General features: G+C 57.0%; 1 protein-coding gene across 1 annotated transcript; it reads right to left on the bottom strand.

Annotated features, from left to right (window-relative positions):
- Positions 1-266: 266 nt before the first annotated feature.
- Positions 267-9,416, bottom strand: CSDC2 (cold shock domain containing C2). The gene is made up of 4 exons (XM_017827693.1): positions 9,163-9,416; positions 2,774-3,039; positions 2,388-2,510; positions 267-2,128 (listed from the first exon to the last, which is right to left on the bottom strand). The coding sequence occupies exons 1-4, from the start codon at positions 9,358-9,360 to the stop codon at positions 1,966-1,968; spliced, it is 750 nt and encodes a 249-aa protein (XP_017683182.1). The 5' UTR covers positions 9,361-9,416; the 3' UTR covers positions 267-1,965.
- Positions 9,417-9,811: the final 395 nt, after the last annotated feature.

Genomic DNA, 9,811 nt, shown 5'->3' on the forward strand with positions numbered 1-9,811 from the left:
AAATGCCCACAGGAGTGAGGGACCAGCCTCGGTCCTGGTCACCCCTCATGGTGAGCAGCAGCCTCCCGTCCCAGGCTCACAGTGTGCTCCCCGTGAGCAAAGGCTGGAGCACTCCCAGCCACCCAGGACATACTGTGCGGAGGTGGATGAATCTGTTCTGATGTCTGGATTAATCCCTGGGTGCTCCAGGTCCTTTACCTGAGAGAATCACCAGCATCCCCGCTGTGACACACACACAGAGGACAAAAAACCAGGATGGGCAGGGCTCATGGGAAACTCACTTTTAATGGTTTATTGCCAATGTTACAAAGGTTGACACATGGTCAGACAGGCGGGAACCACACTGGAGTTGTAAAACCAACAACAACGAGTCTAGGGTTTTAGTTTATTTCAAAAAAAAAAAAAAAAGAGAAAGAGAAAATCAGTTTGCCTTGGCCAAGCTGACTGCATTTCCTGGGTATGCCTGGAGCCTGAGCCAGGGTTGCCACAGCCCCTGGAAGAGCCAGGCTTTGAGTTGGCAGTGAGATGGGTCAGAGGGTCCCAGGGCAGTTCCCACACTAGCCTGGTCTAGGGCAGCATGTGGTGGTCCTCCCAAATCCACAAGGCCCAGCTGTCCTGCACGGCACCAGCCCTGCCCCACTCCTCTCCCCGCTTATCCCTCTCAACAACAGCGGTGGCAAGGAAGGTGGCAAACACCCCCCTCTGTCCATGCTGAGGACCAGCAGTGCTGGCACCTCCCGCTGAGCACGTGCCCCAGGAGTTGGCTATCACCTCCTGCCCTGCTCAGGGGGGCTGCTGGCACCCCACTGTTCCCAACCCTGCTTTGAAATAAATCCTTTAAGATGCTGGTAATTCTCAGAGCATCAGCACAGGTGCTGTTCCCCTGGAATCAGCTCAGGACCAGCCCAGTGCACATTATCCTTGTCCCTCCCTGGAGCTGTGGGAGCCCACCTGGCCAGGGTATGGCGGAGAAGACCAAAAACTAAGTTTGTGCTTTGTATACGAGACCCTGCCTACACTGAGGGGCTGGGGAGGAGGTGGCTGTGCTCGCCCCACAGCTGAGGCTACTCAGACCCCTCAGCCTCTCACCACCCCAGCAAGCTACAAACATGCACACACACACACACGCGCGCGCGCACGCATGGGAAGAGGGGTCCCCAGGGGGCTGGGGAGGCAAGGGGAGGAGGAGAAAGTGGCCATCTCCCCAAAACCATGTCAGCACCGAGCCAAGAAAAGCACACTACTGGCCCAGCAGTGGTGGGGAGCACAGAGGTGCCAAGTGCCCCCCTGCCCCATGCCCAGGTGCAGCCCCCCAGGCACAGCAACAAGTGCCCCCAGAGCCCTGCCAGCAGCTGTTAGTCTTGTAAAACTAAATCTTTGCTTCCTATAAGTCACTCACCTCCTCGTGGTACCGGTGACCTGAGATCTTATGATGGAGGGATGTGGCTCAGGTGGGTGCTGTGAGCTGCCAGCGATGGGGATGGGTCTCAGACACCCAGATCCTGCACAGTGATCTGTCATCCCACACTGCCCTGTTTTGCCCCTGCCTCAGGGCATGTCCCAGTGTAGACCAAGTGGGATGCCCATCTTGCCAGAGTGGGATTCAGGAGGATGAGCCTCCCCGTGCCCCCTCCTGCTCTCAGCACCTGCTTCAGCCCAGGGCAGCTGGAGGACTCTGTTCCCCATGGCCTCAGGGGGCAAGGAATAGGGGACATGGGGCTCGGTGCTGCCCCCAGAGCTGGGAGTGGCCAGGGAGGGCTCTGCTTCCCCTGTCCCCCTCGACAGACACTTACAAACACACACAGAGAAAGGAAACCGTAACCTTATAAAAGACACTGAACGCAAACGCCTGCAAGTTTGGGGGCAGCCCCGGCCCCATCACCGCCTCGGCTCCCCCCACGCCCCCTGCGAGCGGCCGGACAGGCTTGCTCCATGGGGCTGAGTGGCTGGCGGCCCTCCGGGCGCCTAGGAGCCGATGATCTGGCCAGACCATGTCTCGTGCTTCGTGTGCGGCGCCAGGTTAGTGAGGACCACCTCCACCGCCTGGAACTTCTGGTTCTTGGGAGGGATAGGGCAGACCTTGTACGTCACCTCATCCCCCTCCACTGGGACGTACTCCCCCTCGATGCTGTGGGAGAGGAAAGGAGAGATGGTGGGGCTGTGGCCAAAAGACAGACCCCTGCCCCAGACCACCCAGAACCAAGGAAGGCACCCGACCCACCAGCTGTGCCTTGGGAAAGAAAACCCACAGGTGATGAGGGGTAGAGGACAGGAAGAGCCCCATTCCCACCCAATGGAGACATCCATGCCCCAGCCCACAAGTCTCCAGCCCCATGCTGGCATGGCTCCCCCAGGGTGTTCTGGCTCCACACAACCCCGGGACTTACTCAGACACATGCACGAAAATGTCCTCTGTGCCATTCTCAGGGGTGATAAATCCGTGTCCCTGGGAGCGAGAGAACTGCTTGCAGACGCCTTTGAAGACGGGACCGGCAGAGGCACGTGCCGTCCTGCAGGAGGAAAGGGAAGGAGATTTTTCACTGGTGGCACTCACCCGGGGGGCAGCACAGGGAGAGGTTTGCTATGAACACGTGATGCCCCCTGGGAGAGCACACGGCACCCACCCGCAGCACCCTTGGCAGGTGTGTGCAGCAATGCCGGGCGCTGCGTTGGCAAAGTGCACCGGTGTAAAGGGCTCTGCAGGTACTGCAGGTGACCACAGCCCCTGCTTAGCTCAACTGGACGGTCCCAAACCCGCAAGCCAGGTACTTACGCCGAGTAGGTCCTGGTCCTCTTGGTGGGGAGGGGGCTGGGCAGGTCCCGCAGCAGGAGGTTGCCTCGCTCCCAGATGCGGCTGCCCTCCCGCTGGAAGGGGAAGGTGGGCCACACTGGTGACTTGGGGGAGTGCAGCGGTGGCACCGCTGGCGGGGCGCTGGGGTCCGAAGACATGGTGGGACCAGCGGGCTCCTCCGTTTTGGGGGCAGGTGGGCGGGCGGCAGGAGAAAGGACACCCGGGCGTGCGGGTCTACTGCTGGTGACCTGGGGAGCAAAAGGAGGCGGGGGTTACAGGCCCTTCTCTGGGGCTTTTGGCAGGGACAATTTGCTGTCAGGAATTGCCCCTCTGCTCCCAGCCATCTGTGGGAGCAGGCAGCATGCTGCCAGACTTCTGTATTGGACACCAACCCCCAACACTAGGAATTGCCCCTGGAAGTCTGAGATGTTCCAGCAAATCAATCCCAAGGGAAGAGCCTGGTCTGTGGCTCATTTACCAGGATAATCCCATATATTTGAGATGAAGTCACTAAAAAGCACAGCCTGGGAAAAGAAGCAGTGGAACATGAGCTGCCACCAGCAGGGACCATTTTGGGAAGGATGCCCATGCAGTGCCAGCATGCCTGGGTCTCCAGTCTCAGACTCTTGAGAACTTGTCCCAGCCTGAGATTTCTAATAAAAGAGTGAAGGAGAAAAGCTGAGACAATAGGTAGGTCAAGGCCAGGGGTCTGAGGTCTCCCCAGCAGAGGAGGTTGCCTCAGCCCTATAGGATTTAGGACCAAATTCCAGCCCCAGCCAGTGGCACATTTGTACAGGAAGGGACACCAGTAGGCTGTGATGGGGCTGCTAGCAGCCCTCACACCCCTTCAGCACCTCAGTGAGCCACAACCCAAGCACAACCTCCTGTTGCTGCCATCATTAGGCTCCAGTTTTTGGCTGGCATCATGCAGTTTGCAAGGAGTTAAAGCCCTAAGGGGAAGAAACCCCACAAAGGTGTCCTGTCAGAGCAATTGTGGGCACTGTTGTCCTTGCTGAAGCACCCCAGCATGAAATTGGAGGGGTTGGGCACTTCTAAGCCTCCCAGTGAGATGCATGATCAGCACTGCAGCCACTTGCTCAGAAAGCCTTTGCTCTGATGATTTCCAATCAGTCGCTGCATCTGACACTGGTGCCTCTGTCCTGGGGTGCCCCACACCAGTGTCTGCTTGGGTGCACCTCTCTTTGGGTGTGCTAGGTGAGGGGGCTCACCCATCTCCATCACTCCTCAGCCTTGGGGGTTTTCCCATCACTCAGAGTTGCGGAGCCTGACATCCTATAGACTTACCATCCCCTTCCCCACCACCCACTTCAGCCCTTTTCCACCCCACTGGGGCATGCAGCATCTTTTGGGATGACACCTGCACACACCAGGAAACCCAGAGAATATTTAATTTGTTTTCTGACTCACTGTGGCCCCTTGAGACACGAAGGCCCTGGGGGGATGTGCAAAAGGGGGTCACCTCCACTCTGAAATTAGCAGGCACCAAGGACATGGAAAAAGATTTCTAGAGCAGCCAAAGTTTCAAGGAGGGACTAGGCAATTTCTGCTCCCCTCACCCACCTCTGCTTGCTTCCCCTGCCAGGGGGTCTGCCTGCCACTGGATCCCCACTGCTACCAGTCCAGCTTGGATGCTGCCATTGGATGCTGCCCATCTGGGACTCAGCTGCCCCCTCTCAGCCTTGCAGAGCTTCACCTTCAGATCCAGGCGGCACAGCCCACACTGGAGTCCTACCCCAAGACAGAAGCCACCATATTCCTCTGCCCTCCAAGATGACTTCCAGTCACAGCCACAAACCCCTCCAAAATGTCTCTCCTCTCGCTGGCTCCCCACCTACCCCCACACCAAACCCTTCCTGTGCTTCAGTGGCTCCCCTCTGCCACAAAGCAACTGGAGCATGCGTGCTTGTCTTCTGCTCCACATCCCACCCCACAGAGAAGCTCCTTGGCTCCTGGCCCAACAGGCTCAGCATCTCCTACCCCCATGCCCAGGTTCAGCATCTCTTTCCCCTACACCATGGCTCAGCAACCCCTTCCCCCGTTCCCAGGCTCAGGCTCACCTCTCCTTCCCCCACATCTGTGGAGCTTGGAGAGGCTCAGGGAACACCCAAATGAGACACCCCAAAGCCAGGCCAGACATCAAGCGGCTTCATGGCTCCCGTCTGTGCCCCCATCTGTGTCCCCATCCAACCTCCCTGCCTGTGCTAGCAAGCAGTCTGGCCACTTTAGGCCAGCAAAATGCAGGATCCATCGCCTTCCCAGCAGGTGTCAGGGCTGTAGGAGTGGGATTATTTGGGGGAAGCAGGGCTGTAGGAATGGGATGGTTTGGGGGGAGTGGCCCTCAGTTCTCTGCCACATCATGAAGCCGCCACTATGAAAATGGCCTCACCATGACGTACCTCCTCTGTGTGTGCTTTCACTGACAAGGCCTTTCCATTCCCCCACCAGATTAGGGACAATGGAGGGTATTTAACCTGAATAACGATGCTTGGAGCAAACTATTAGTATGCTGAGGGAGCTGGTTGGCATCCATAAGGGGCTGGAAAAATGGAAGTTTCCCAGAGGCTAAAGAAAAGTAAGAGGCAAAGGGGAAGGGGTGTGCAGGAGTGGGAGCCTTGCAGGAAAAAAATGCTGTGGGCTGGTGAAGTGGCAACCAAGAGTGGGTTTGCTCCAGGTTCACCTGTGGGAGCAGCCCAGGTTCAGGTGCCCTGGAAGGCTCCCTGGTTTGGAGGACGAGGAGTGGTCAAGAACAGTAGCATGCTGGGCATCACTGAGGAGGTAGACAATCTGATCCCAAGGGCCAAGGACAGAAGCAGAGGGTGCCCTCCTGGGCTGCTGTTTGCCCCCAGGAGCTGAGCTTGCTCCATGTGGGAGAACAAGCTGGACACGATCGCTCACAGGCACTCTGGGGGGGGCTCTGACTGGCCCATGGGGATGTGGGAGGGAACCCTGATGTGGGATGGCATCTTACTGGGATAAGCACAGGGAGAGGGCACAGCAAGGCTGTGGGATCCCCATCCTTAGGGGTATGCATCCCCCGGACACGTCCCTGAGCTGCCTGCTCTAACTTCTGCTTGGAGCAGGGGCTGGAGCAGGGCCCCCTGTCCTGCAGCTATGCCAAAGCTGTCTCCCACAACCAGCATGCACACTCTGCCCCTCTTCAGCATCTGGAACAAGCATCCCAATTCTGTGGGTCAGCCTTGGTGCCCAGTGGCTGAATGCCTGGTTTTGCTGGTGCTGGTGAAGCTGAGGACTTGGCACCACGTGAGACTCCAGAGCAGTATCCTACCTCCTACCTCACTGAAATCCCCACAGCAAACAAAGGGACTGAGGAAATTAAACTCAGGGCAAAGGTGGGCTGAGAGAAGACAGGGGACACAAGCATATCCTTGCCAGTATCTCCTCCCCTCCCAGCCCAGCCCGAGGTCAGGAAAAACCTTTCTGTTCTCTCCTTTCCTTCCTGTGCTCCATCCCACCATCATCTCCCCAACCCTTTCTCCACATCGCAGCCCCAGCAGGTGACAAGGAGGAAGCACCTGGGCACAGGAGGCATTTTCACCCTCTCCTCCATCTCCCGTGGTCATGAGAACCCCTGTGGGGCACGAGAGCATCTCTCTCCACCCCAGGAATCTCCTGACCTGGCTAACACCACCCACGACACTGTGTCCACTCCACGCATATATACAGTACAGGGATGAAATCCGGGTCACTTTGAAGAAGAGGAGAGGCTGCAGCAGCCCAGCTCTGTCGTGGGGCATGGGAAGCCTTTCCAGCATAACCCCTCTCCACCATCACTGCTGGACCTCCACCTTGCTCCTCCCTGTCTCCCCTTGGTGGCTTTGCTCCAAGGGTCTCCCAGGGTGACCATCCTTCAAGTCAAAGAGGTGTGTGAGCAGCATCGAGCCCAGGGCTCCCTGGAAGGATGCTCTTCATAAGAAACACCTACCACCCTGTCTGCCTTCCCCCCACCCAAAGAAACCATCTCAGAGCCAAACTCCAGAGCCCTCTGGTGACAGGGTCTCCTTTGGCAGCAGCAGCCAGCTTTGCTTTTATATTTTTCGGAGGGCAGGCTCCTGAGCTGGCAAAGCTGACAGTTGGGAGCGCTCGGAGGCTAAGGCAGGAAACCCAGGCCAATTAAGGCAGACAGGCAGTAGACACATCAGCTTTTATCTCAAGATCCAAGTACCCCATTCATCCCCAGTGACTGAAAGGTCTGCGGTTTATCAAATAAAATCACTGTCTCTCTCCCCCTCTTTAAAGCCAAACACATTGACTTGGGTGCTGGCTGTGACCTTGTTTAACTAAACAGCCTTTCAAGGTCTCCTAGAAGGGGGGAAAGAGCCTTTTGAAGAGGCACCAGCCCCCCGTCCGCTACTCCCCGTTCATTAGCAGCAGCGAAGAAAAACCCCTCACACGTCCCTCACCCAGGCGGGGAATACGTATTTAATTAGCTTAATCGCCCTCGGTGAGTCGGCCCTCCCGTGCGGCTTCTTTGTGCTCCTTCCCATTCGCTGGAATCCCCGGGATGCCCAGGATGGATGGGAGGATGGGTGGCCGCTCTGCTGGCGGCCGTCACGCTCCGGCTGTGGACGTGACCCTTCAGCTGGCCTGTCGTCGCCTTTATGGGCTGTTCCCTTTCACGCCGCTGCTTCTCTTTGTAAATCCCCAGCTCAGATGCTGTCTGCCACAACATTCCCGAGTGCCACTGCTCCCCCCACCCCACCCAAGGAGCTGAATATTTTCCCTCAGCTGCCTTTTCCAGCAATCTTCTGCCCGGGCTCTTCCATGCCACTCGCCATCATGTTTTCTCCACCCCTTGCAACTACCAGTGGCCTCAGTTTAGGAGTCAGGTTTACCACCCCTCTCAATCCACCCCAATAGAAAAAAAGGTCTCTGTATGTCAAAAAGACCCCATCTCCACAGCCAGCTGCCAGTAGCCATCTTCTCACCCCACAAAGCAGGGAAAGCAATGCTCTGGCCCGCTGCCATCCTCGGGGAGCCTGATGCCCCCCCAGACCCAGCTTGTCTAGACACAGGCTGAAACAGAGAAGAGCTACACCCCTCCAGACGCACGAGTGTGTCCCCAGGGCTCGATGTAAAAACAAAAATCCCATTTTTCAGCTGCTTGGCATGTTCACCTGCCGAGGGACCCAACAAAAACATGGTGGCCAGCAGAGATCCCAGGGGGGCTGCCATGAAGGTCAGGAACAAGCTGGGGAACAAGGATGGCTCCAGGCAGCGGCTACCATGAAGAGGGCCATCACAGCACTCGCTGGGCTATGGTTCTCCATCCTCCCTTCCTTGGAGAAGGCTCACAGCCTCGGCGTCTGGCAGGTTTTTATAAATGCTGTCTCTGTCCGATGCTAATGAAAGCCTCTCAGCTCCCCCCTGCTCCCATTTTTTGGTTACCAGATCATGCTGTTAAGAGTTAAATACCAAGCAAAGCAATTTTCTCATCTACCCTGAGTGTTACAAACCCCTTTGCTGAGACAAATTACTATAGGAAAAATAAAACTAGGCGGTTTTTGGGGAATGCACACTGACAGCGTCCCCTCCCCAGCTAAGCCAATCACACTCCCAACTTCAGAGATCTTTGCTGAGATAGTCTCGCCTACGATACAGCCTGCTTAGCGCTAAAATATGAATGTCACCTTTATGGATTGATTATAAAAAGCTCCCCTAGTCAGTGCTGGGCTGCCCAGTTCTCAGGGAGGCCATGGGGGAGAGCAAGCAGGCTGAGAGATGCAGAGGAGAAGCAAGGAGAGAAACCATCATGGAAGCTTGATTTACCTTTTAAGCATATATGCAAAATCATCACAAATACCGAGTTTGTGGGATCTGTTTGTTTTCTTGTGTAGGTTTTTATTTTTTAATTAGCAGAGTGTTCAAAGACGTGGTACAAACATCTTCCTCTGTGTCCTTCCTTCCTCCTTTGTGGATCTAACTTGCCATCAGCAGGAATAGCGCAGCCAGTCCCAAAGAAACACCAATTCAAGCCACATCATTATTAGTCTGCTTTAATAAGACGGATTTTTCACAAATTGCCTTCCCCTCACCCAGCAATCAGAGAGCTGGGTCCCAGCTGAGCTCAGACCTCCGTGGCAAAGCCCTGGATTATTTGCCCCCCAGCCAAAGCAGACGTGCAACATTGCCGCCGCCACCCCCAGGGGAGTTATTGTTCCTGAGGCTGGTAGGGAATAACCAAACCGCAGGGAAGTCACGCTTCACCCTCGCACCTCTCCATCGTCAAAAGGAAAAAGCAGGTTTGAAAGGAAAAGGTGGTGCGTGAAGTTTAACCTCCAGCTACAATAGCCCGGGCACGCTAGATGGCCATTGTGCCTCCCCTTACTCACCTCCTTAGCAGCGACGGGCTCCTTGGAGCTGCGCTCTGCAGAGCATCGGTGCTCGGCGGGGCCGGACACTGCCCCGCTACCTTGCGAGGAGCAGCGGTGTCGCCCGCAGCCCGGCTCCGGGGGGCTTCCTCCGGCTGCCTGCTGATGGATCTGCGGTATCTGATGTGTGTATGATGTGCGCTTCGAACACACACGCATCCGCACGCCTTCCCCTGACGTCAGGGCCGGGCCAGGGGGAGCGGGCAGGTGGGAGGGATCAGCATGGTCATTTCTGAGCTAGGCTTAAAGGAGAAGGTCTGTATGGGGGGCCGAGGTGACGAAGGTCGGCCCCGGGGGGCCGCGTCGCTCCGGTTGCGCAAGGTGACGCATATCGGTGGCACGGCCAGACGCAATGGGGCAGCCCCACAGGCTGCAGGGACAGAGGATGGGGGGTGGGGGGTGTGGGAAGGCACCCGAGGCAGGGATGGGGACAGGAGGCCAAGTCTGGATGGGGAGGGGTCCCTCGCAATGGGTCAAAGCTCTCCCCTGTCACCTCAAGTCTCACTGGTGCAGCTGCAACTGCTCTCCCCGCCTGCCCCAGCCTCTCTGCCCCCTGCAGCCCCCAAGCACCCATGCCACAGACACCCCCGGTGCAGCAGGACAGCACAGG

This window comes from Lepidothrix coronata, unplaced genomic scaffold (assembly GCF_001604755.1).
Source record: "Lepidothrix coronata isolate B3197 unplaced genomic scaffold, Lepidothrix_coronata-1.0 Scaffold141, whole genome shotgun sequence".
Classification (NCBI taxonomy): Eukaryota; Metazoa; Chordata; class Aves; order Passeriformes; family Pipridae; genus Lepidothrix; species Lepidothrix coronata.

What these genes read in the sequence shown, in the direction of transcription:
- CSDC2 (XM_017827693.1), bottom strand. Translation starts at nt 9,360, where the DNA reads ATGCGTGTGTGTTCGAAGCGCACATCATACACACATCAGATACCGCAG. An exon ending in AGGACCAGGACCTACTCGGC is followed by an intron (nt 2,511 to 2,773) that starts GTAAGTACCTGG and finishes TTCCTCCTGCAG; the next exon opens with GACGGCACGTGCCTCTGCCG. An exon ending in ATTTTCGTGCATGTGTCTGA is followed by an intron (nt 2,129 to 2,387) that starts GTAAGTCCCGGG and finishes CCTCTCCCACAG; the next exon opens with CATCGAGGGGGAGTACGTCC.